Source organism: Pan troglodytes, chromosome 10 (genome assembly GCF_028858775.2).
Source record: "Pan troglodytes isolate AG18354 chromosome 10, NHGRI_mPanTro3-v2.0_pri, whole genome shotgun sequence".
NCBI classification, from domain to species: Eukaryota; Metazoa; Chordata; class Mammalia; order Primates; family Hominidae; genus Pan; species Pan troglodytes.
This window is the reverse complement of record NC_072408.2, coordinates 14613798-14641704: the sequence shown is the minus strand read 5'-3', so window position 1 is coordinate 14641704 and position 27907 is coordinate 14613798. Positions and strand designations below refer to the sequence as shown.

Genomic DNA, 27907 nt, shown 5'->3' with positions numbered 1-27907 from the left:
AATTACCAGTCAGAGCTGAACTGAAAAAACTAGAGACATGAAAGAACATCCAAAAAATCCAGAAATTCAAGGGTTGGCGTTTTGAAAAAATTAATAAAATAGACCACTAGCTAGACTAATAAAGAAGAAAAGAGAGAGGATTCAAACATACACAGTCAGAAATGATAAGGGGGATATTACCACTGACCCCACAGAAATACAAACAACCATCAGAGAATATTATGAACACCTCTATGCACATAAACTAGAAAATCTAGAAGAAATGGATAAATTCCTGAACACACAACACCATCCCAAGACTGAACCAGGAAGAAATTGATTTCCTAAGCAGACCAATAATGAGCTCTGAAATTAAGGTAGTAATAAATAGCCTACCAAACAACAACAACAAAAAAAAGCCCAGCACCAGAGGGATAGAGGGATTCACAGCTGAATTCTACCAGCTGTGCAAAGAAAAGATGGTACTATTTATATTGAAACTATTACAAAAAATTGAGGAGAAGGAACTCCTTCCTAACTCATTCTATGAAGTTAGCATCATCCTGATACCAAAAACTGGCAGAGATACAACAAAAAGAGAAAACTTCAGGCCAATATCCTTGATGAACATCGATGCAAAAATCCTCAACAAGATACTGGCAAACTGAATCCAGCAGCACATCAAAAAGCTTATCCACTACGATCAAGTAGGCCTCATCCTTGTGATGCAAGATTGCTTCAACATATGCAAATCAATAAATGTGATTCATCACATACACAGAATTAAAGACAAAAACCACATGATTATATCAATAGGTGCAGAAAGGACTTTCAATAAAATTCATCATCGATTTATGCTAAAAACTGTCAATAAACTAGTTATTGAAGGAACATACCTCAAAATAATAAGAGCCATCTATGACAAACCCACAGCCAACATCATACTGAATATGCAAAAGCTAGAAGCATTCACCTTGAAAGCCAGCACAAGACAAGGATGCCCTCTCTCACACTCCTATTCAACATAGTATTGGAAGTTCTGGCCAGGCCAATCAGGCAAGAGAAAGAAATAAAGGGCATCCAAACAGGAAGAGAGGAAGCTGAACTATCTCTGTTTGCAGGCGACATAATCCTATATCTACAAAACCCCATAGTCTCAGCCCAAAAGCTTCTTACACTCATAAATATCTTCAGCAAAGTCTCAGGATACAAAATGTGCAAACATCATTAGCATTCTTATACACCAACAACAGTCAAGCAGAGAGCAAAATCAGGAACACAATTATCATTCAGAATTGCCACAAAAAGAATATAATGCCTAGGAATTCAGCTAACCAGGGAGGCGAAAGATCTCTACAAGGAGAACTACAAACCACTGCTTAAAGAAATCAGAGATGAAAGAAACAAATTGAAAAACATTCCATGCTCATGGATAGAAAGAATCAATATTATTAAAATGGCTATAGTGCCTGACATGGTTTGACTCTCTGTCCCCACCCAAATCTCACCTTGGATTGTAATAATCCCCACGTGTCAAGGGTGGGACCAGGTGGAGATAATTGAATCATGGGGGCAGTTTCCACCATGCCGTTCTGATAATGAGTGAGTCTCTTGAGAGCTGATGGTTTTATAAGAAGCTTCCCCCTTCACTCTGCTCTCATTCTCTCCTGCCATCCTGTGAAGACGGACGTATTTGCTTCCCCTTCCACCATGATTGTAAGTTTCCTGAGGCCTCCCCAGCCATGCAGAACTGTGAGTCAATTAAACCTCTTTTCTTTATAACTTACCCAGTCTTGGGCAGTTCTTTATAGCAGTGTGAGAACGAACTAAAACAATGCCCAAAGCAATTTACAGATTCAATGCTATTTCTGTTGAACTACCATTGACATTCTTCACAGAACTAGAAAAAAACTATTTTGAAATTCATATGGAACCAAAAAGGAGTCTGAATAGCCAAAGCAATCCTAAGTAAAAAGAATGAAGCTGGAGTTATCACGCTACTTGGCTTTAAATTATACTACAGGGATACAGTAACCAAAACAGCATGATACTGGTATGAGAACAGACACATAGACTGATGAAACAGAATAGAGAACCCAGAAATAAGACCACACACCTACAACTATCTGATCTTTGACAAACCTGATAAAAACAGGCAGTGGAGAAAGGATTCCCTATTCAATAAATGGTGCTGTGGCCAGGTGTGGTGGCTCAGGCTTCTAATCCCAGCACTTTGGGAGACCAAGGTGGGTGGATCACTTGAGGTCAGGAATTTGAGGCCAGCCTGGCCAATATGGCGAAACCTTGTCTCTACAAAAGATACAAAAATTAGCCAGGTATGGTGGTGGGTGCCTGTAATCCCAGCTGCTTGGGAGGCTGAGGCAAGATAATCGCTTGAACCCAGGAGGCGGACGTTGCAGTGAGCCAAGATCGCACTACTGCACTCCAACCTGGGCAACAGAGTGAATCTCTGTCTCAAAAAAAAAAAAAAAAAAAAAAGGTGCTGGGATGACTGGCTAGTCTATGCAGAAGATTGAAACTAGACTCCTTCCTTACACTATACACGAAAATTAACACAAGGTGGATTAAAGATTTAAATGCAAAACCCAAAACTGTAAAAACCCTGAAAGACAACCTAGGCAATACAGTTCAGCACATGGGCAGGGCAAAGATTTCACGATGAAGATGCCAAAAGCAATTGCAACAAAAACAAAAACAGACAAATTGAATCTAATTAAAGAGCTTCTGCACAGCAAAATAAACTATCAAGAGAGTAAACAGACAAGCTACAGAATGGGAGAAAAATTTTGCAAACTATGCATCCAACAAAGGTCTAATATCCAGCATCTATAAGGAACTTAAATTTACAAGAAGAAAACAGTCCCATTAAAAAGTGGGCAAAGGACATGAACAGAGACTTCTTAGTAGAAGACGTACATGCAGCCAACAGGCATATGAAAAAAGCTTGATATCACTGATCATTAGAGAAATGCAAATTAAAGCCACAATGAGATACCATCTCACACCAGTCAGAATGACTGTTATTAAAAAGTCAAAAAATAACGGATGCTGGCAAGGTTGTGGAAGGAAAAGAATGCTGTTGGTGAGGGTGTAAATTAGTTTAGCCATTATGGAAGACAGTGTGGCGATTCCTCAAAGACCTTAAAGACGGAAATACCATTTGACTCAGCAATGCCATTACTTCGTATATACCCAAGGAATATAAGTCATTCTGTTATAAAGACACATTCACGTGTATGTTCACTGCAACATATTCACAATGGCAAAGACACGTAATCAACCTAAATGCTCATCAATGGAAGACTGGATAAAGAAAATGTGATACGTATACACCAAGGAATTCTATGCAGTGAGACTAAGTCCTTTGCAGGGACATTATTCTTGGCAAACTAAGTCAGGAACAGAAAACCAAATGCCACGCGTTCTCACTTATAAGTTGGAGCTAAATGATGAAAACACATGAACACATAAAGGGGAGCCACACACACTGGGTTTTTCGGAAGGTAGAAGGTGGGAAGAGGGAGAGGATCAGGAAAAATAACTAATGGGTACTAGGCTTAATACCTGGGTGTTAAGGGTAGGCTATTGGGTGATAAAATAAGCTGTACAACAAGCCCCCATGACACAGCTTTATCTATGTAACAAACCTGCACATGAACCCCTGAACTTAAAACAAAAGTTAAACAAAAAAAAGAGACAGAGAATTCAAATGGGTTTGAGTATTGTTACCTAAGCCTGTGGTCATGGCAGCCTCTCAGCACTAGGGGGCACCCTAAGCCTCAGAATGCTACAATTTTTGCAGACTCAGATACACAGCCTTGGTGGACTTGGGGAAGATTAAAGAGAGTTCCCTGGGTTCCCAGGTGGATTCTCTTGCTCTCTTCCTTCAGTGTTCCCCAAGCAGGAGCCTCTTTCTATGCTGGGCTGTCTGGAGCTGTGAAAGGCATGATTCAGGCACTCTCATGGCCACCACAGCTGGCACCACACTGAGTCACACCTGAGGCCAATGGCCTTCCAGACCGACACAGTACTTGGGCTTACCCAAAGTCTGCGGACACTACTACCTGGCTACCACTGATGTTTATTTAAGACCCACCGCTACCTTTAGTCAGCAGCTGGGGAATTCTGCTAGGGCTGGGTCTGTCCCACCAGAACAGTGGATTCCCTTTTGGCCTGGGGTGGGCCTAGAAATGCTATTCAGGAGGAAAGTCTTGGGACTGAGATCGTCAAGAATCTGCCTGGTGCTTTATTTTACTGTGGCTCAACAGGTACCTGAGTTGCCAAAGTCCTCCATATTCCTCCATCTTCTTCCCCGAAGTGGAAGGAGTCTCTCCACATACTGCACTGTCTGGAGTTGAGGGAGAGGTGATGCAGGCACTCCCATGGCCACCACAGCTGGTGTCACACTGTCATATTCCAAGCCCACTGCCTCCAAGACCAGTACAGCACCAAGGCTTGCCCAAAGACTGCCGTCACTGTGGCCTGACTGCCGTCACTGTGGCCTGACTGCCACTTGAATTTATTAGTGGTCCCAGGCCATTGTAGTCAGCCAGTGGTGAAGCTGGCTGGGACTCAGTTTTCTTCCATTGGGATGAAGGATTCCCCTCTGGCCCAGTGCTGGTCCAAATGGGCACTGGCAGAATGCTGCCTGGTGTTGAGTTCCACTGTGAGAGGGTGGCACTGAGCTGCAATGCAAAGTCTCACACTCACTTCACTCTTCTTCCCCTAAGCACACAGATTTTCCCTCCATGCTGTGTTGCCTGAGGCTGGGGTTGGGTAGTGTAGACAACGCAGGACTGTCCTTTCTACCTTCTTCAGTGTCTCTTTCCTTGTTATTATGTTAAAACCAGGTACCATGACCTCTCACCTGTTTGTTCTGTTTTGTTTGTTCTTATAAATGTGCTTTCTTGCTTGGATATTTGTTCAATTTAGTGTTCCTGCAGGGGCACAATTGCTAGAGGGTTCTGTTTGGCCATATCTCCACCTCCAACCATTAAAGTCTTTAATCCATTTTGAGTTTATTTTTGTATATGGTGTTAGGTAAGGGTCACATTTCATGATTCTTGTGGATATCCAGGTTCCCCAAAACTATTTAATACAGAGACTATTCTTTCTCCATTGTGTGTTCTTGGCACCTTTATAAAAAGTAAATTGACCATATTTCTTGGCTCTCTGTCCTGTTCCTCTGACCAACGTGTCTGTTTTTATGCCAGAGCCACTCTGCTTTAATTACTATAGCTTTGTGATCAATTTTGATGTTAGGTACTATGATGCCTTTAGCTTTTTTATTTTTGCTCATGATTGCTTTGGCTATTGGAGGTCTTTTGTGGTTCCATTCAAATTTTAGAATTGTTTCTATTTCTATGAAATTTTGATGGGATCACATTGAGTCTGAAGATTGCTCTGGGTAATATGGATACTTTAACGATATTAGTTCTTCCAACCTATGAACACTTGATAACTCTGCATTTATTTAAGTTGTCTACAATTTTTCATTAATGTTATTGTTTTCCATATATAGATTTTTCACATCCTTGATTAAAGTTACTCTTCATTATTTTGTTTATGGCATTGTGAATGGGGTTGGTTTCTTAATTTCTTTTTCTTTCTTTCTTTTTTTTTTTTTTGAGACAGAGTCTCATTCTGTTGCCCAGGCTGGAGTGCAGTGGCGTGATCTTGGCTTACTGCAACCCTCGCCTCCCAGGTTCAATCAGTTCTCTTGCCTCAGCCTCCTGAGTAGCTGGGATTACAGCTACACGCCACTACGCCCGGCTAATTTTTGTATTTTTAGTAGAGATGGGGTTTCGCCATGTTGGTCAGGCTAGTCTCAAACTCCTGACCTCGTGATCCGCCCGCCTCAGCCTCCCAAAGTGCTGGGATTACAGGCGTGAGCCACCACACCCGGCTGATTTCTTTTTCAAATAGTTTGTTGCTTGTGCTGAGAAATGTTACTGATTTTTGCATACTAATTTTGTAATCTACAAGTTGACTGAATTTATCAATTTGAATAGTTTTTGGTGGATTTTTGTTTTTTTTTGAGATAGAGTCTCACTCTGTTGCCCCGGTTGGAGTGCAGTGGTGAGATCTCAGCTCACTGCAACCTCCGCCTCACAGGCTCAAGCGATTCTCATGCCTCAGCCACTGGAGTAGCTGGGATTACAGGCATGCGCCACCACACCCAGCTAATTTTTGTAATTTTAGCTGAGACAGGGTTTCACCATGTTGCCCAGGCTAGTTTTGAACTCCTGGCCTCAAGCAATCCTCCCATCTCGGCTTCCCAAAGTGCTGAGATTACAGCGTGAGCCACTGCACCTGGCCCTTTTTAGGATGTTCTATATGTAAGATAATGTCATTGGCAAACAGAAACAGTTTTACTTTTTTTCTATTTGGATGCTATTTATTTCTCTTGTCTCATTGCTCTGGCTAGACTTCCATAACTATCTTGAATAAATGTGGTGAGAGTGAACATCCTTGTATTCCTGATCTTAGAGGAAAAACTTTCAACTTTTTACCATTGAAAACACGATGATGTTATATGTAGGGTTTTCATATGTGGCCTTTATTGTGTTGAAGTACATTTTTTAATATCTAATTTACTAATAGTTCTTCTCATGAAAAAATATTGTTTGTCAAATGATTTTACTGCATCTATTGAGGTGATCATATAGTTTTTGTCTTTCATTCTGTTATTATCATGTATCACATTTGTTGACATGATATGTTAACCATCCTTGCATCCCAGGGATAAACCCCATTTAATCATCGTGAATGATCCTATTAATGTGTTGTATTCAGTGTGCTAGTATTTTGTTGAGGATATTTGCATCTATGTTCATCAGAGATATTGGCCTGTAATTTTCTTTTCTTACAGGGTTTTGTTTTTTGTTTTTTGTTTTTTGTTTTGCTTTGCATCAGGGTAATGGCTGACATTGTAAAATGGGTTTGAAAAATTTTCCTCCACTTCCACTTTTTGGAAGAGTCTGAAGAGAAGCGGTGTTAGTTTTCTTCTTCTTTAAATGTTTGGCAGTATTTCACCATGAAGCCCTCTGGTTCTGGAATTTTCATTGATAGAAGATATTTTATTATTAATTCAATTTTCTTACTCATTATTAGTCTGTTCAGTTTTTCTATTTCTTCTTGATTCAGCCTTGATTGGGTTGTACATATCTAGGAATGCATTCATTTCTTCTAGGTTGTCCAATTTTTTGGTATGTAATTGGTTATAGTAGTCTCTTGTGGTCCTTAGTATTTATGGGACATCAGTTGTAATGTTTCCTTTTTCATACCTGATTTTATTTATTTGAGTGTTCTCTCTTTTCTTCTTAGTCTAGGTAAATGTTTGTCAAATTTGTCTATCTTTTTAAAAACCAACTTAGTTTTTTCAGTCTTTTGTTTTGCTTTTCTAGTCTGTTTGGTTTACTTCTGCTCTGTTATTTATTCTTTCCTTTTTGTACTTAGCTTTAGGGTTAGTTTGTTTTTCTTTTTCTAGTTCCTTGAGTTATAGCATTAGGTTGCTTATTGGAGATTTTTTTTTATGTAAATGTTTAATGCTGTAAACTTCCCTCGTAGAACTACATTTGTTGCATCCTATAAGCTTTGATATGTTATTTCCATTTTCATTTGTCTCTAAATACTTTTTGATTTACCTTTTAATTTCTTCTTTGACCCATTTGTTGTTCAGAAACATTCGATTTGTGAATTTTTTCAATGTTTTTGTTACTGATTTCTATTTAATAGTATTATGTTTGGAAAAGAGACTTGATGTAATTTTAGTCTTGCTAAATTTGTTTAGACTTGTTTTGTGACGTAACATGTGATCAATACTGGAGAATGTTCCATGTGTGCTTGATAAAAATATTTATTCTGCTGCTGTTAGATAGAATGCTTTGTATATGTCTATTAAGTGTAGTTTAATCTGATGTTCCCTTATTGATTTTCTGTTTGAATAATTTGACAATTGCTGAAAGTTGAATACTTAAGTCCCCTACTATTTACTGTATTATATTCTATCTCTCCCTTCAGATCTATTAATATTTACTTTATATGTTTAGGTTCTCCTATGTCAGATGCATATAGATTTACAATTGTTATATCCTCTTGATGAATTGACCCCTTTAGCATTATATAATGATCTTCTTTTTTTTTTTCCTTTTAAAGTTTCTTTTTCCTTTTCCTTTTTTTTTTTTTTTTTTTTTTTTTGAACCAGAGTCTGGCTCTGTCGCAGGCTGGAGTGCAGTGGCACAATCTCCACTCACTGCAACTTCTGCCTCCTGGGTTCAAGCGATTATCCTGCCTCAGCCTCCCTAGTAGCTGGGATTACAAGTGCCCACCACTGCGCCTGGCTAATTTTTGTATTTTTAGTAGAGACGGAATTTTGCCATGTTGACCAGGCTGGCCTCAAACTCCTGACCTGAGATGATCCACCCACCTCGGCCTCCCAAAGTGTTAGGATTATGGGCATGAGCCACCGCGCCTGCCCCTTTTACAGTTTTTAATTTAAAGTTTATTTTGTCTGATATAAGTATAGCTACCTCTGCCCTGTTTTAGTTTCCATTTGCATGGATTAACTTTTCCCAGCATTTCACTCTCATTCTATGTGTGTCCTTAATTTTAAAGTGAGTTGCTCATAGTCAGTGTATAGCTGAGTCCTGTTTTTTAATCTATTCAGCCTGTCTTTTGATTACAGAATTTAATCCATTTACATTCAAAGTAATTATTAATAAGTAAGGTCTTACTACTGCCATTTTGTTAATTATTTGCTGGTTGTTTTGTAGCTCTTTTGTTACTTTCTTGCTTGCTGTCTTCGTTTGTCATTAGATGATTGTCTCCAGCAGTATGCTTTGATTTACTCTTTTTAAAAATAGAGAGGGGGTCTCACTATGTTGCCCAGGCTGGAGTGCAGTAGCTATTTACAGGCGTGATTATAGTACACTACAGCCTCAAGCTTCTAGACTCAAGTGACCCTCCTGCCTTGGCCTCCCAGGTAATTGGAACTACAGTCATGTACCACTGCATTGGTTCTGATTTGTTACTTTTTTGGGGGGTATCTACTATGGGTTTTTGCTTTGTAATTACCATGAGGCTTATATAAAATACCTAATAGTTATAATAGGATATTTTTAAGCTGACAACAATGTAACTTTGATTGCATAAAAAACAAGATTTTCTGCTGCTCAATACATTTTATGTTTTTGATGTCATAGTTTACATCTTTTTACATTGTGTACCTCTTAACAAATTATTGGAGCTATTATTATTTTATTCATTTTGTCTTTCAACTATCACACTAAAGATATAAAAAATTTACGGCCGGGCGCAGTGGCTCACGCCTGTAATCCCAGCACTTTGGGAGGCCGAGGCGGGCGGATCACAAGGTCAGGAGATCGAGACCATCCTGGCTAACATGGTGAAACCCCGTCTCTACTAAAAATACAAAAAATTAGCCGGGCGCGGTGGTGGGCGCCTGTAGTCCCAGCTACTCAGGAGGATGAGGCAGGAGAATGGCATGAACCCGGGAGGCGGAGCTTGCAGTGAGCCGAGATAGAGCCACTGCACTCCAGCCTGGGTGAAAGACCAAGACTCCGTCTCAAAAAAAAAAAAAAAAAAAAAAAGTACTAAATATATAAAAGATATAAAAATTTCATCATTGTTGCAGTATTAGAGTATTCTGAATTTGACTATGTACTTACTTTTTATTAGTAAGTTTTACGCTTTCATGTCTTCATGTTGCTAATTAGCTTCCCTTTTTTTCAGCTTGAAGAACTTCCATTAGTATTTTTTTAAGACAAGTATAGTGGTCATGAGCTCCCTTAGCTTTTCATTTTCTGGAAAAGTCTACCTCTTTTTCATTTTCAAAAGACAGATTTTCTGGGTAAAATATTCTTGTTTGTTTCTTTCCTTTGGCACTTTGAATATATCATCTCACACACTCCTGCTTTGTACATTTTCTTCTGAGAAGTCCACTGCTCTTCTTATTGGATCTCCCTTGCATTTGGTATGCTCCTTTTCTCTTTCTGCTTTTAGGATTCTCTCTTTGTCTTTGACTTTTGACAGTGTGATTATAATAATATGTCTTCTTGGAGTCTTGTTTGCATTAAATCTGATTGGAGACCTTTGTCTTCCCTATACCTGGATATTTATTTTCTAAAATATGTTTTCTGGCCTTTTGTCTCTTTCTTCTCCTTTTTGTAATCATTTAATTTGTATATTTACTCATTCGATACTATCTCATAAATTTCATAAGTTTTTGTCATTTCTTTTTATTTCTTTTTCTCCTCTGACTGGTTTTGAGTTCACATATATTATACTTTCTTCTGCTGGATCAATTCTGTGGTAGAGGCTCTCTATTGCATTTTTATTTCTTCATTGTATTTATTAGGTCCAGAATTTTTATTAGATTTTTTCTTTTTTAGAATTTTAACCTTTCTGTTAATTTTTTTTTATTTTGGTAATTAATTGTTTTCCGAATTATATTGAATTGCTTCTCCGTATTATCTTGTTCACCAAGCTTCTTTAAAACAATTGTTTAGAATTCACTGTTAGACAGTTCATATATTCATTTCTTTACAGTTGGTGTCTTAAGTCTGTTTTGTGTTGCTATAAAGATATACCTGAGACTGAGTAATTTATAAAGATAAACATTTGTTTGGCTAACAATTCTCGTGTCTGGAGAACCCAACAGTGAGCATCTTGTAAGGGCCTCAGGTTGCTTTCACTCATGGCAGAAAGAGAAGGGGATGCCAATGTGTGCCAAGAAAACTTGACAAGATGGAAAGCAAGAGATAGGGTCGAGGTGTCAGGTTCTTTTTAACAACTAGCTCTCACAGGAACTCATAGAGTAAGAACTTACTTAACCATTACCCCAGGGAGAGCATTCATCTATTCAAGAGGGATCTGCTGCCGTAACCCAGACACTTCCTATTAGGCTGCAGCCCCAACACTGGGGATCAAATGCCAACATGAGACTTGGTGGAGACAAACAACCATATCCAAACTATATTAGTTTTTACTGGTGCTTTATGTTGTTTCTTGGCGATGCCGTGTTTGCCTGATCCTCGTGGCTGTGTTGGCGTCTGTGCATTTAAAGAGGTAGGGACTTATTGCAATCTTTGGAGATATGCTTTGTATTGGAAAGCCCTCTATCACTCAGCCCATCCAGAAATTATGGACAGCCCATTTGGCATGGTTCACAGAAAAGCATGCTACTGAAGTCTTCATGCAGGTAGGCCTGGGACCTTGGCCAGAAGGTGGGTGAGCCTGGTGTCAGGGTCCATGGGGTTGGGCCTGGAGTCTCAATCTACTTGGGTGTACCTTCTGATTGGGTCCATGGGAGTAAGCATAGATCCTGGGGCCATAGGCATTGGCTTGATGCTAGATGGGCCTCAATCCTGTAACTGCAGCTGTCAATCTGGAGACTTGGTCCATGGATGCTAGCTTGATGTCTAGGGCTGCATGAAAAGGCTGGGAGTCTGAGTCTTTGGGGAATGGCCTGGCACTGGGGTATATCTGAAGCCCAGGACTGCTGGGGTCAGCCTGGTACCAAGGCAGTCTGGAGCCTGAGGCCATTGGAGTAGGTCTGGTGGTATGGCAGGACCCAAGACTGAGTCCAACAAGCATGGTTGGAGCCTAGAGCTGTAGGATCTGGCCTGGCACCATTGTGGGCCTGGAACCCAGCCCATGGTTGCTACCCTGGAGTCTGGGGCCTTGGGCCTGCCCAGTGTTGGGTTTTGCTGGGGCAGGCTCAGTGTTGAAGTTCTAGGCAAAATCTGATGCTTACTTCCCTTTCCTTCCCTCACAGGGAGGGTATCTGTCTTCACATCATGCTTTCTGGGGTTGGGGCAGAGGATGTTGGTAATGTAAAACTGTCCTTCCTCTCCAATACATCTTTTCTTATTGCTGTGCTACACTATGTTCTATAATCTGTCACCTGGTTTTCTTAGCTTTTGTGAGTGTATTTTTGTGCATGAATAGTTATTCAAATGTTTCTATAGGGAGCCAGCGTTGGAAAGCTCTATTGTGCCGTCTTGCTGACATCCAGATGAAAGGTGACAATTGATTTTTAATCCTTTCTTAGTATCCAGGTATTACAAACACGCTTCTCTGACATTTAAGTCTACAAAGCAACTCTCTTGTGGAAACATGCCATTTGGCACACTTTCTGTATTTTTGCACTTCTTCTCAATTTCAAATATATATTTGACATAAATTGACTAAATTACTTAGTCATTTATTCAACAAAACTTTTTGAGCACCTACTATTTGTCAGGTATTATGTATTAAATACCCAATTGTATTCCATACACTATGCATCCAATCATATGCCAGGTACTATATATATGTGTGTGCAAATATGAACATATGTATACATCTTTTTAGAGTATATATACTGAGGAACTCTGCCTATATACTAATTAATATAAATCTTTATGTACATGCTTCAAAGTAATATTTAATATAGAGTCTTTACCTATATTTTAGATTTATTTTTACCAAAATTATATATCAGACATTAATTGTTAAAATAGTTCCTATTAATACATTCCTGGATGGTTAAAAAATATTGTTGTGGTGCTTTCAGAATTTCCACTATTGTCTGACAGAATATTAGTAGTAACGTTCTCTCCCCTTCTTTTGTTGCTCAATATTTCCTCTTTATGGTGAAATCTCCACTCCATATAATAAGAGTTAACATTTACACGGTGCCCACTATGTGCTAGGGACTGTTTCAATGCTTTATATGAATTAAAAACTTAATACCCACAATAACTTTATGAGGTAGGTACTTTTTTTTACCCATTTTAGATTTGGGGAAGCTAAAATACAGGGAGGTTAAATGACTTGCTTAAAAGCACGCAGCTAGTAATGACAGAGCTGAAATTTGAACCCAGGTGCTCTGGCTCAAGCAGCCACGTTCCTCACCATCATGTTATATTGCTTTTCAAAACAAAATACAGTTTATATGGAGCCAAGACATTTCAATTTTCATTGTCTTATACCCACTTAAGCATAAATTTGTGAAACTGTTAGTCTTTGTAGGTAACCTGTTTACTTTGAGGAAACAAGGGCAAGCCTAGAATAAGGGCCACCTCCATACAGATAGGAAACAAATCTATATTAGCAAAATTGTCCTCTCAAGGTTTGCCTTTGTCTCTGTCTAGTCTCAATTTTTCTTATTTTTAATGTCTATATCACTTGGCCACTTCAGTCACCTAGTTAAAAAAATCATGTTCTTTGGAAAATGATGTACTTTAGAAATAAAAATGTTTATCTTTGCCACCTTAATAATTATTAGATTACTTTTCTTAATGACTCCTTTACAGAATTCTCTCCTTCTGTTGTCAACCCAATACAATTCATTCATTATTAATAATCTCTCTCTCTCTATTGTACGTTGCAATATAAAAGTCCTAACATTTCTTGTTTAATTGGCTCCTAAGTAAGTTTGTGCATTTGTTATCATTATAAATGTATCTTTTTTCTTCCAATTTTAAACCGGATTATTACTAATGTAATGCAGATTTCTGTTTCTCTTGAAAATCAGGAGGTCTGAAAACATTGGGCCATCATTTGAACATGACAACGGTGAATTGGAGGTGAGTAACCTCTTCTTCCTTTCAACAGGACGTGCACCTGCCATTTTACCACATTCTGATCTCAACCCACTTCGTGCATTTACATTAGTTGCCTCGTCACTCTGGGCAAATGCATTTATTTAGGATTGGGTGAGTCATAGATACAGGTGTTGGCATTACTTTGATGACACAGTATCATGTCTTCTGCTTGGTGCTGCTGTTGACTCTGTGACCTCACCAGCTCAATCTGTAAATATAAGCTCTCCTTCTTGGCCCGTGGGGCTTTCTGGGTTCTTATAGCTCTGTCTGTTTTCTGTAATCTGCCACTGTCCTCTCAGACCAAAAGCAAATGCTATGTCCTCCTACCTAGTCATACCCTTCACGGTCTTGCCCTTCCTGCCTAGCATGATCTCATGGTTATCTGACAAATAGGTAGCCCTAGAGTGGTTGTAAATATTTTTTGTCATCTAAAACCTTGTTTGCATCTGTGTTCTAGTTTTCTCTAAAGGTTTTCTAGTTAGAAAGAAAAGTTTTAAAGCCAAAATTTTAAAAAATATTTCTGGCCCTAGAATTCCTCACTTTTTCCTTACCATATTATTGCTTCTCCTGAATTTCTGCTACAGTATCTATAAGGAGACCACATAATCTATAGGGAAGAAAAAAGGAATTTGTCACTCACCACTGCAATTTATTATTTTTGGGATCATAGTGGACTATAAAAACTCCTAATAAATAAATCTAAAGAAAGACTATATTATAATTTAAGAAACTTATATACATATATTTATAAATATATAGCTGTGATTTATAATAACATCATAAATTATACAGATAGATTATGTTTGCATTTGAAGATGTAGGGTAGCTTGCTCATGTTCCTTCTTTCACCATATTTCCTCAAATATTTTATAAGCATACTTTTAAAGGATACACTTCTCACTTCTCTTTTAAATAAACTTTTTATATTGGAATAATTTAGATTTACAGAAAAGTTGTGAAGATAATAAACAGAGTTTCCATTTACTGCTCATCCATTTTCAATTTCCCCTAATCTAATAATTGTCATCTACTATCATCATGGAACATTTGTCAAAACTATGAAACCAGCATTGGTACATTATTGTTGTGGATTGAATTGTGTCCCCACAGAAGATATGTTCAGGTCCTAATCCCTCGTATCTATGAATGTGGCCTCAATCCAAAATAGGGTCTCTGCAAATATAATCAGTTAAAACGAGGCTATATTGGATTAGAGTAAGCCCTAATCCAACGATGTGTCCTTACGAAAAGAGGAAAATTTGGACTTAGAAACACACAGGAAGGATGCTATGTGATGGTGGAGGCAGAGACTGGAGTGATGAATCTTCAAACCAAGGAATGCTCATGATTGCCAGCAACAAGCAAAAGCTAGGAAGAGGCAAGGAAGGATCCTCCCTTAGAATCTTTGTAGGGACGTGGCCTGCTGACATCTTGATTTCATTCTTGTCATTTCCAGAACTGTAAAAAAAAATAAATTGCTGTTGTTTTAAGCCACCCAGTTAGTGGTACTGTGCTATGGCAGCCCTGGAAAACAAATCCAATTACTGTTAAATAAACTCCAGATTTTTAAAAGTGTCACCAGGATTTTTTTAAATTAATGTCTCTTTTCTGTTTCAGGATCCAATCCAGGATATCACATTGCATTTTGTTGTCCTGTCTTTGTAGTGTCCTCTGGTCTATGCCAGTTTCTCAGTCTTTTCTTATTTCTTATGACCTTGACAGTTTTGAAGAGTACTGGTCAGGTGTTTTTTAGCACGTCCCTCACCTTGGGTTTGCCTCATGTTTTACTCATGAATAGACTGGAGTAATGGGGTTTGGGATAGAACACCACAGCAGTGCCCTACTCATCACACAATATCAGGGCATACATGATATACACGTTATCTCTGGGGATGTGACTGTTGATCATTTGTTTGAAGTGGTATTTGCTAGATTTCTCTGCTGTAAAGTTATTTACCATCTTCCATACTCCATGCTTTGGAAGTAAATCACTAAGCCTAATATAGGTCTGCTAGTAATGATGTCTCTCAAGCTTTGTTTAAGGGGTTTTTAAATTTCTCCTTCAGTTTTGAAATATATAGTCACTGTGCAGAGTATTCTTGATTGACAGGTTATTTTCTTTCTTTTAGCACTTAGTAGATATCATCTTCATTGTCTTCATGCATGCACGATTTTGACAAGAGGTCGTCTGTAATTTTTTTCTCTCTCTCTATATGTATATACGTAATGTGCTTTTTTTCCTTTGGCTGCCTCTCTCTCTCTCTGTCTCTCTGTCTCTTTCTCTCTTTCTCTCTGTATCTCTCTCTCTCTCTCTCTCATGCCTGTGCAGGTTTAAATATGTTATACCTAGGTAGAGAGTATGTGAGTGTGTGTGTTATTCTTTTCTTACTTGGTGTTCTTTAAGTACATTGTACTGTGGTTTGGTGTCTGTCATTATTCCTAACCATTATTTCTCTGAGTCTTTCTTCTGCCCCATTCTGTCATCATTTTTCTCCTAGCATTCCAATTATAAGTCTGCTGCATATTGTCCTATAGCTTTTGGTTTCTCTGGGCTATTTTTTGTTCACTTCTTGTAGATTTCTTCCAAAATTGTTCCAAATTATGGCTGCCTTCATGTATTCACGTCCAGTGTAATCTGCTCCCCTTGTGTGTGGGCTGGATCTAGTAACTTGCTTCTAATGAATAGAATATGGCAAGAGTGCTGAGATATCAATTTCAAGATTAGGTTAGAAAGGACTGTGACTCCATATTTCTCTCTCTTTCTCTCTCTCTCTCTGCAAGATTTTACACACTTTCTGTTCTATGAGTGATGTCCTCCTGGTAAGAAACTCAGGGCAGCCTCAGTCCAATTTGGCAAGAAACTGAGCCCCTCAGTACAACATTCTGCCAGCAACCATATTAGGGACTGTATTAGTCTGCTCTGGCTGTCATAACAAAATGCCACAGACTGGGTGGCTTCAGCTACAGAAATTTATTCTCTCACAGTTCTGGAGGCTAGAAGTCCATGTTCAAGGTGCCAGCAAATTTGGTTTCTGGTGAGGGCTCTCTTTCTGGCTTGCAAACAGCCACCTTCTCTCTGTGTCCTCACATGGCCTTTCCTCTTTGCATGTGTGAAGAGAGTTCTCTGTGTCTTGTTTTGTTCTTATAAGGATAGTAATCCTGGATTAGTACTTCACTCTTATAACTTTATGTAATGTTAATTACTTCCCTAAAGGCCCTATCTTCAAATATAGTCACATTAGGGCTTCAACCTGTGGATTTTGTGGGGTACAAAATTCATTCCGTAACATTCTACCCTCCACTCCCAAATTCATGTTATTCTCACATGATAAATATATTAATCCCATTCCAACAACACATAAAGTCTTAACCCTTTCCAGCATCAATTCTAAAGTCTAAAGTGCAAAGTCTCATTTAAATCAGGTATGGGTGAGACTCAAGTTATGATTCATCCTGAGGCAAAATTCCTTTCCAGTTGTGAACCTGTGAAGCCAGACAAGTTATGTGCATCCAAAAAACAGTAGTGGGACAGGCATAAGACAGACATTCTCATTCCAAAAAGGAGAAGTGGCAAATTCCATTAGATCTTAAGATTCAACAATAATTATCTTTGGCTGAATCCTCTGCCCTCCAGGCCCACTGGGGTGGCACTGTCACCACCACAGCTGTAAGTAGCAGACTGTTAAAACTTTTTGTGGCTGCTCCACTCCTCAGGCACTGGATGGAGGCAGCCTGGTCTACTGAAACTGAGGAGATGGTCCCATCCTCTGAAACTGAGGACAAAACAGCCTTTCCTCTGGGCCTATAGTGGGAGTTACAGCACTGATGACCTCTGAATCACCTTCAAGGTCATTTATCCCTTTCCTTGAAGGATAAAGCATATTCACAGCTGAATATCTCTATTATTTCATCCTACGGAATCTCAGAAGTCAGAAAGCTTTCCATGATTTATTTCAACCCATTTCTATTCTCTTTGGTCCAAACTGGGAGGGTCTCTGCTGATATAATCCCATCTCTATTCATGGCTCCTGCTAAGGTGGATGAAAAAGTCATGGTTAATTTCTCTATGGAGTGATTGAGGCGCCACACCATTGATGTTCTCTCCAGAACATATTTTATCTTTTTTTTGCTATATAAATAGGCCGAGATTTTTCCAAATCTTCAATTTCTGGGTTGCTTTTGTTTTTGTTTTTTGCTTAACAATGCTGTCAATTTATCTTTCCCCTCTAGCCTTTTACCATGAGCAATTAGGAAAACCTAGGCTGTACTTTTAACACTTTGCTTATATATCTTCCCTTTTAAAAATCCAAAGTTGTAATTCACAAGTCCTACACTTTACGACAAAACACTAAGACACAATTCAGACAAGTTCTTTGCCACTTTAAAACAAAAATCATCTTTTCTGCAGTTTCCAATAACATGTTCCTCACTTCCATGGAAGACTTCATCAGAATTGCTTTTAGCATTCATGTTTTTATTAACAGTCCCTTCAAGGCAATTTAGGCTTTCTCAGGCATGCACCTGAAAACTTTTCTAGCCTCTATTCACTACCCAGTTCCAAAGGCACTTCCACATTTTTAGGTTATCTGTTACAGAAGCATCTCACTTCTCAATACCAACATCTGCATTTGTCTGCTTGGATCAACATAACAAAGTACTGTAGACTGAGTCACTTAAAAATGACAGAAATTTATTTTTCACATTTCTGGAGGCTAGAAGTTCATTATCAAGGTACGAGGAAATTTGGTTTCTAGTGAGGGCTCTCTTGCTGGCTTTTAGACATCCACTTTTTGTCTGTGTCCTCACATGGCCTTTCTTCTGCACATTTGTGGAAACAGAACAAGCTCTGGTGTCCCTTCTTGTAAGGACATCACTCCTATTAGATTAGGGCCTCACCCTTATAATCTCAAGTAACCTTAATTACCTCCTTAAAGGCCCTGTCTTGAAACATAGTCACACTGGGGGGTTATTGCTTTAATCTACAAATTTTGAGGAGACACAATTCAGTCCATGGAATAGCAGTGGCCATGGGAGCAGATCCTTCCTCAGTCAAGCTTCCAGGTGAGACCACAGCCCCAGTTTACAATGTGATTACAGCCCTGTGTGAGATCTTGAAGCAGAATATCCAGCTATTTCCCCAAAGAGATAGTTATCACATCCCTTATGCTTTTTTATTGTAAAGGCAAGAAAGGGACTCATTTAGATTAGAACCTGCTACAAAATATTTGAGAGTGAGAGAACTTGGGGGTCTAGAAATGGGAGAAACTCAAAACAGTAGCAAAGATATTGTGGAGACATTTATTCTATCAAAGAATAGCAATAATCAGGTTTTCATTGTTTTCTATTTTCAGTTCCCACTTCTGCGAGATCATTTTATCAGCAGTTAGTTTGCTATGGATTCTGTTAGCATGAAAGCGTTTCCGGTCATACTGTATTTTAAAATTTTCAGGAAATTTTTCTCAGCATGGCTGAGAAATAATATACTAAAACAAGTTTCAGCATCCTCTTTTTGTGTCTTCCATTCTTCCATCATGTGACTTATCCTAGTTAGTGAATTACATTTCCCCAAAGACATTTCATCTCAAGCTTTCCAAGAAAAAATTCTCCCTGTTTTCCTCCTGATTTCTTCTGACTTTGGGCACCTAAGAAGTAAGAAAGAGACTATATTTTGAGAATGGCACTTTATCATTTCAGAGGCACATCTCGCTCATATCTAGCAAGCTCCAATGTTTAATTGGACTTCAAAATACATTTGGCATTAATTGCAGCAGAATTTTATTTAGCCTCTGTTATATAAAGGCTTGTCAGGTATCTAAGTTGAAAAGGGACAAGAAAAAATAAAGTTCTTGAATTTATCAATGGAGATTTATAAGGACTTATTTATCTAAAGTATTTAGATATTTTATATCTCATTTTAATTTCTGTATATATTAGCTTCTTTTTTACTAATAGGCCTACTCGACATGGAAGTATAGGACGAAAAATCCTGGCAAACACTGTGATGGGCTCACTTGGGTCATTGGCTTTTCCTTGAACTTGTCACTGTAATCGGGGAGACGTGGGCGTGTGAAAAGATGTGATCTACCATTCTTAACATATCAAGGAAGGGAAAAAGCAATTTTCCCAAAGAAGCAGGGCAGGACATACAGGCCCATCCGAACACAGAACAATCACTATGAGCTCAGAAGCCATTCATGGTTTTCTGCCTAATGGATGAAATCATTTAAATGAATGTTTTCCAAACTCATTTGATGACTAAGCTTTATTTTCTTTCACATAATCATTAACAATAAAAAACTAATTTTAAAGGACTCCATTTTGTTAAACATTTTTATAGACATGAAATTTTTTCAAATATGTTTATCTGTGCTCATGTTTCATCAGCAAAGCTTTCGTAGACTAGCCAGTTTTCAGCAATGTAACCTCTTCTGATCCTTTTAGCATAACTGGTTGAAATATGTATGCTAAAGTAAACAAACCTGATGATATATTTTATCTTTTAGATAAATATCTATAAAACTGTGCTGACAAGATCACATTTATGGAAGAAAAATTTTTTAATGTGAAACATGAGTCTTTTTGAAAATTTAGAGTGGCAATTTACAGTTCCCTTTATTCTGTGAGACTTTCCAGGCATATTATTTAACTTCCTTTGTTTTCCATATCCTAACGTGATAAGGAAGTAGCAAAGAAAAAACAACCTCAGCTTTTATAATGACTTCCCCTTTGGAGAACTATGAACTCAATTTTACAGTATTGTCATTTCCAAATAGCAGATCTGTTTTCACCTCATGAGTACAGTTCTGAGATTATATATAAGAGGACCCAGGAGTTAAATCAGGACTCAGGAAGAGATAGACCCATAATGATGCTGCCTCAAAACTCGTGGCATATTGGTAAGGGTTTGCTTTTATTTTGCTCTGCCATTTGGGAGATGGTGGGTATACTAAGAATATGTGTAACAACAGACAGATATAAATATTATGTAGTAAGGTAAAAAGAAAACAGGACATGAGAAATATAAAAAAATTGAAAGTTTTGTGGAACTTAGAGTAGCAGCAATATTGGAGGCAAAATTGAAATCCAAGAAAGGAGGAAAACATTAATAAAGTAAACAGAAAATGTATTATAAAGACTGGAGATTAGAAGTCACACAAGGATATGAAGTTGTGGAAATAGAAAGAAGGGATAAATTAGAAACTTATTGTTATCAAGTGCCAGGTACTACAGTAAATGCTTTAGGTCATCTCAATTTAATTCACACATGTAACCTATTTTATAGATATTATTGTCTCCATTGGTAGATGGAAAATGAAGACTTATAAGGACTAACTGACTTATGTAAGGTCATACAGTAGAATCTCAAGTGTAATTTAAATTCAGGACCAGCTAAGTCTGAGCCCTTGATCTTTCTGCTATAAATTTTAATAAAGCAAATAAATAAGAAGACATTATGATAAAAAACAAAGAACAAGTCTTTGATGGACCCTAAAGAGTAAGGACTAAGAAAGGAATACATGGCTAAGAAGTCTTTCACAGCACATCTGAAATTAGTAGTAACCTTTCCACTTGCACTTCATAGACATTTTGTGGAAATAAAGAATCACGAAGGGAGGTTTTTGCTGTATTTGGGACTTATAACTCCTAAATAGGATTGAGGCTTTTGAAAATGCAGTGCTACTTCTGTTGGCATTGTGTCTCTGTGCCATTCCTCAGTGCAATTACTACAAGTCAACTTAATATTTTGTAACTATTTTGCTTATGACTAAAGACCAGCACATTTCTAGAAAACCAGCAGAAGTTCTGACATTTTTCAAAGCCTCCTTTTTGAAAAAGGGTTTCTACAGTTTGAGAAGCTTGGCTGCCTTCTATCTAGCAAGGCTCATCTTAATGAATTACAGTTCTTCATAATTCATGTGTGTTACTTAAAAGGTAATATTATTTAACTTTCAACATGCTGTCTGCCATGTATCTAATTAGAAAAGGAATGGGAAAGATGAAGGTCTTGAATTGGTGAGATGGTATTAGATATATAGAGGGTCACAAGTTCTGGCAATTATACTTTAATAGTTCTCCTTCTCAAGACTTTCCTACTGCACTATTTGTTCACGTTCATCAGATCTTGATTGTGTTGGTGTCAGAGCTTACTATTCTTTTTTCTTTATAGTTCATCTTTAGCTCTAACCATTCTTACAAATGGGCACTCAGAGTTTCCTGGAAGGATTTAGGAAGATGAAATGGCCTCCTAGGATAATCCTACACATGAGGTTTGATGGAACTAAATATTCTTATTAGGAACAAAAGAAATAAGAGAAAAAAGAAGACCAACTTAAAGTGTTTTGGACAAGGTGGAAAAGAAGGAAATTGGGACACTAATTGCCCATTCCACACTTATTTCTCCCTGTTTGGTTCTATAGGGAGGGTTTTCTCTTGATTTGGGTACATTTTCCAAGAATGATGGATGTGACTGATGATAATTGTAATAATAAAGTCTCCTCTATGGTTATTACTGACTGTTGCCAAACTCACTTGGGATTACTTCTTCATAGAGAAGTGCCCGGGATCCATTTTAGTTTCAAAGCATCATTTGAAAAACTAAAGATGTCCACCAAAGCAGGTTGCGCCTTCTGTCTCTGCTTTTGCGTAGCCCAAGCAGCATGGGCCTTTCCCCGATGGGTACTGTTCCTTCTGTCCTCTTAGGGTTTTTGTTTTTTGTTGTCTGGGATTACACATGCTCAGTTTAACTCTGACTTCATCTTTTCCATAAGATACTAATGAAAATACTATTTAAGATAGTTCTCTAACAGTTACAGCTGTTACATACCCCTCAAGTAAACAGGATGATAAATATTATTTTAAAGTATTTCTTATACATTTATTTACCCCTATGAATTAATCATCCCATCTGCCTTTAAAATAATCTTTCTATAATGTAAATTTTATTTATTACACTGATTCAATTCTTTATAGTCTCCAAATAACTCTCAGAATAAATTCTCAACTCCTTCGCTTGTGTATTGCTCCTGCCTATCTCAGTTCATTCTTTCCCCACAAGTGTAGCATAAACTTTATTAGATGCAGAACTGAGCATGACTGAAAAGATAGGGAGAAGTGAGGAAGTGGCAAGATTCTGTAGGAATAATAGAATAGTGACCCTGAAGAAAAGTGGATAGCTTTGGTAAATAATCATGAGCTCAATCAGCAGTTATTATAGTGACCTCCAAATGTTGATTTGCTTGTACATTCCAGTCACAAGCCACTGAGTGGAATGCAGGCAAGAACACTTATTCATTCCTCTATTCCCATAACGAAGCACAAAATCGGGTACATATGTCATACTCAATAAAGGAGCAAATGAATGAACAAAGTAAGGGGATAACGTTAGGAGGAAAAACAGTAAAAATGAGGAGAGGGTCAAAGAGTTGAGAAGTAAAAATTACTCAATAACCCAAAATGCTAATCAATTACCCCAAACAGCCACAAAATATATTTGGACACAGAATGCAGTTTTTCAATGAATCACGTGCTAAAATATCTGCCCTGTTACAAACCATTTGGTGCCTTTCCATCACAAACAGGAGCTAGTCCTGTGGCTTTTCCTGGGAAAAGGACTTTCTTGTGCGGTATCCTTGACAGGTGGAAGAATAATTCATCTTACTCCTTCTATTTTATTTTGGATTTAAGTCATTGAGGTCATCTAACATTTCTTAGAAAGACATGAAATTCTACCCTGCTATATTTTGTTTCTCCAGATTTTGGAAGATGCTGCTGTCATCAGAACCTTTTCTCTGCTGTGGTAACTTGCATCCTGCTCCTGAATTCCTGCTTTCTCATCAGCAGTTTTAGTGAGTTCTGATGGATGATAACTTTTGGGCTTACAATCCTCTATTCTACCTTTCCCCTACTCACTACCCTAAGTGCATATTTTGAGGGAAATAGAACATGTAAAAATAATGTTGGACCTTCAATAGCTATACCCTGTAAATAAAGGTGTCCAAATTATTTTTATGCATTTCATATTAAATTTTTCGTTGACATTTTTCTCCTTCAGATAAAGAGAATTTCCAAATCCGGCCGGGCACAGTGGCTCAGGCCTGTAATCTCAGCCCTTTGGGAGGCCAAGGTGGGGAGATCACCTGAGGTCAGGAGTTCGAGACCAGCCTGGCCAACACAGTGAAACCACATCTCTATTAAAAATACAAAAATTAGCCGGGTGTGGTGGTGTGCACCTGTAACCCCAGCTACTTGGGGGGCTGAAGTGGAAGAATTGCTTGAACCCAGGAGGTGGAGGTTGTAGTGAGCCGAGATTGTGCCCCTACACTCCAGCCTGGGCGACAGAGCAAGACTCCATCTCAAAAAAAAAAGAAAAAAGATAAAGATAGTTTCCAAACGTAAAATGTCTCATTGAAAAAATATGGATATTGTATTTTTGCAAATAGAAAAATCGGTTAATAAAAACTTACAAGATACAGACATCAAAGAATTAAATACAATTAAAAATATATATGTGTTACACACCATGGAATACTATGCAGCCATAAAAAAGGTTGAGTTCAGGGGCTGGGCTGGGCGCGGGAGCTGGCGGGGCCGGGCTGGGCGCGGGAGCTGGCCGGGCTGGGCGCGCCGCGGTCCCGCGCCCACTTCCGCTTCCCGTGCGGGGGTGGGGGGATGGCGGCAGGGCCGATGGGCGGCGGCGGCTCCAGGTCCCTGCCCGGGCGCGGCACTGCGCAGTCCGCCCTCCCGGTCGCAGGGGCGCTCCTGAGCTTCGCGGGGCCGCCTCCAGGGCTGCCTGCGCGGAGGGCCGGCCGCGGCCGACGTGGGTGTTAAGTGTCCGCCCCGGTCGGCTACCCGGAGCCAAGAGCAGGCGGCGGAGCCTGAGCGGGACGTGGCCACGCTGGCGCGGCGGGTCCAAGCCCGCCATTGGTCGGCTTCCGTTACGCCGCTGTTGTGGAGTAGGGCGGACCGCGGAACCCGAGGAGCTGCTGGGGTGTGTGTCGCAGCGGGTTTTCCTCGGCGGTTTGCGGAACTGCTAGGATGCAGCAGGTTGCGGAGGGAGCGAGTGTGACCGCAGCCCCTCTGTCAGCTGCCGACAGCACTGAGGAGTTGGCCGAAGTCGAAGGAGTTGGAGTAGTGGGCGGGGATAATGACGCAGCCGCGAGAGGAGCGGAGGCCTTTGGCGACAGTGAGGAGGACGGAGAGGATGTGTTCGAGGTGGAGAAGATCCTGGACATAAAGACCGAGGGGGGTAAAATTCTTTACAAAGTTCGCTGGAAAGGCTATACATCCGATGACGCTACCTGGGAGCCCGAGACTCACCTGGAGGACTGTAAAGAAGTGCTTCTTGAATTTAGGAAGAAAATTGCAGAGAACAAAGCCAAAGCAGTCAGGAAGGATATTCAGAGACTATCCTTAAATAACGACATATTTGAGGCGAACTCTGATAGCGGTCAGCAAAGTAAGACAAAAGAAGATACTTCCCCAAAGAAGAAAAAGAAAAAATTAAGGCAGAGAGAGGAGAAAAGCCCAGATGATCTGAAAAAGAAAAAAGCAAAGGCCGGGAAGCTAAAAGGCAAGTCCAAACCAGACCTGGAGAGCTCCTTGGAAAGTTTAGTTTTTGATTTAAGGACAAAGAAAAGAATTTCTGAAGCCAAAGAAGAACTAAAGGAGCCCAAAAAGCCCAAAAAAGATGAAGTAAAAGAAACAAAAGAATTAAAGTTAAAAAGGGTGAAATAAGAGATTTAAAGACGAAAACAAGAGAAGATCCCAAAGAAAATAGAAAAACAAAAAAAATTTGTCGACTCCCAGGTGGAATCTGAATCAAGTGTACTTAATGATTCCCCCTTTCCGGAGGATGACAGTGAAGGGCTACATTCCGACAGCAGAGAAGAGAAACAAAACACTAAAAGTGCAAGAGAGAGAGCAGGGCAGGACACGGGGCTGGAGCATGGCTTTGAGAAGCCCCTAGACAGTGCCATGAGTGCTGAGGAGGATACCGATGTCAGAGGCAGGAGGAAAAAGAAGACCCCGAGAAAGGTTGAGGACACTAGAGAGAGCAGGAAGCTAGAGAACAAGAACGCTTTCTTAGAGAAGAAAACTGTGCCTAAAAAGCAGAGGAATCAAGACAGAGGCAAAAGTGCTGCAGAGTTAGAGAAGCTGATGCTTATATCTGTCCAAACGCCAAAGGGCTGGAGGTTGAGCGGGGAAGAGAGAGGCCTCTGGTCCATGGACTCAGCCGAGGAGGTAAGGGCCACGGGAGGCAGCAGAAAACCCGTCTTGAGTGGCCAAGACATTTCACAAGCAAGGAAAGGGAAACAGTCAAGCTATAAGAAAGTGTTTATGACCATGGGCGGTCATAAATGAAGATCCTCCAGCTTTTGGACACTGCAGCTTATCTCTTAGTCTCTGGTTTGTTTCTCTTAGAATGATTTTGACTAGAAAATTAGAGGCTAATTTGTGAGCAAAAATCAGGATGGTTTTTAGAGGTACTCAGATGATATATGGAGCATTGTATACTCAGGTTTATAGCTTCAGCTTATTTTATTAGCTTTTCACATCCTGCTTGGTCATTTCCCCTGTTGTCTTGAGTATACCACTATTAAATAATAGGACACAAACTACATTAACCAGTATTTTAATGCTTATAAAAATGTATTTAATAGAGAATTTGTCCCATTATAAAAATTATTTTTATATGGCTTTGCAAAATGGATATATTTTCCAAATTATGAGAGTATTTATATATGCAATATTTATCAAGGGCTATAAAAAACATCATTTTTTTCATCCGTTATTTCCAGTTTTGGGAATTTATTTTAAGGAAATCATTTTAAAGAAGGAAAAGCTGTGCATACATAGTTATTTATGGCAGTATTATCTTCGTTAGTGCTACAGCAAAATAGAACAACTTAGAAAATGCAGTGGAGAAGAAAAACCCTACATAAATGTGAACACAGTCATGTAAAAATATGTGCGTAATGTAAGCAAAAATGAATTTTAAAAAAGATTATGCATGTAAAAGTACAAGGACCAGAAGGGGGAACATGGAGAAGTAAAGTAGTCATGGTTGGTTAAGACTATGGGTGGAAAACTTTCTTAGAATTTTCTTTTTTTTTTTTTTAATAATAAAATTCCTAAAAGAGGGTTGGAAAACTGGTGTTGGGTTTTGAATTTGATATTTTGTGAATTATTATATGGTTGACTGAGGAAGCAAAATTCTTTTGTGTGAAGAGGATTTAATGATCAGTGATCATGTACCACAGTATACAAGGGTGATTCCCTGAAGCCACAAACCTGTATTTTCCGGTTTTCAAATAAATATACAGTGTCAAAAAAAAAAAAAAAAAAGGATGAGTTCATGCCCTTTGTAGGGACATGGATGAAGCTGGAAACCATCATTCTGAGCAGACTATCACAAGCCAGAAAACCAAACACCACGTGTTCTCACTCATAGGTGGGAATTGAACAATGAGATCACTTGGACACAAGGTGGGGAACATCACACATCAGGGCCTGTCATGGGGTGGGGGGAGCGGGGAGGGATAGCATTAGGAGAAATACCTAATGTAAATGATAAGTTAATGGGTGCAACACACCAACACGGCACATGTATACATATGTAACAAACTTGCACATTGTGCACATGTACCCTAGAACTTAATAAATATAAAAGTATATTAATAAAAAAATAAAAGTAATATTCATTAATAAAATAAAAGTAATACTATTAAAATAAAAATAAAAAGTAATACTTTTAAATACTATTTAAATACTATTTAATATTTATTTAAATACTATTTAGTATTTAAAAGTAAATACTTTTAAATACTATTTAGTATTTAAAAGTAAATACTTTTAAATACTATTAAAATAAAAAAGTAATACTATTAAAAATAAAAGTAATACTATTAAATACTTAATAAAAATAAAAGTATAATAAATAGTAATAAATAAAATAAATAAAAATATATATTTGTTAATATATTAACATCCAGAGAAAAACACTATTGTTTAAAATACCAATTTGTGGCATTTTTTATAATAATGTTTCTAGAAAATTATTTCATTACATTTTATATATTGGTTATTACCTATATAGTTCTTTAACATTTTTATTTTATCACATATCACTTATGATACCTTGTTTTATTGGCTGTGTAGTTTTCTGTCATTTGGATATCCCCAAATAGATTTTAATAAGACCTTATGAGTGATTATTGAAGTTATTTAATTGCTTTGTATTTCAATAATTTTTCAAATATATTACATTTCATAGATCTGACACAGAAATTGTCATTTTT

General features: G+C 38.5%; 1 protein-coding gene and 1 pseudogene across 8 annotated transcripts in view; both read left to right on the top strand.

Annotated features, from left to right (window-relative positions):
- The first annotated feature begins 20358 nt into the window (after positions 1-20358).
- CD163L1 (CD163 molecule like 1) overlaps positions 20359-27907 on the top strand; it is a 111812-nt gene continuing 104263 nt past the window's right edge. For 2 of the 8 annotated variants that reach the window (XR_001707814.4, XM_063786262.1), the window contains exons 1-2: positions 20363-20506; positions 23363-23455. Coding sequence is in view for 4 of the 8 variants with exons in the window: in XM_063786262.1 (XP_063642332.1) it covers positions 20476-20506; positions 23363-23455 (124 nt within the window). In the remaining 4 variants the exon portion in view is untranslated. Of the gene's footprint in view, positions 20507-23362; positions 23456-25761; positions 25851-27907 lie in introns of those variants that run through there. The other 6 variants (XM_016922887.4, XM_016922885.4, XR_010148254.1 and 3 more) reach the window with 5 other exon arrangements.
- On the top strand, positions 24645-26759 carry LOC104001444 (M-phase phosphoprotein 8-like; annotated as a pseudogene).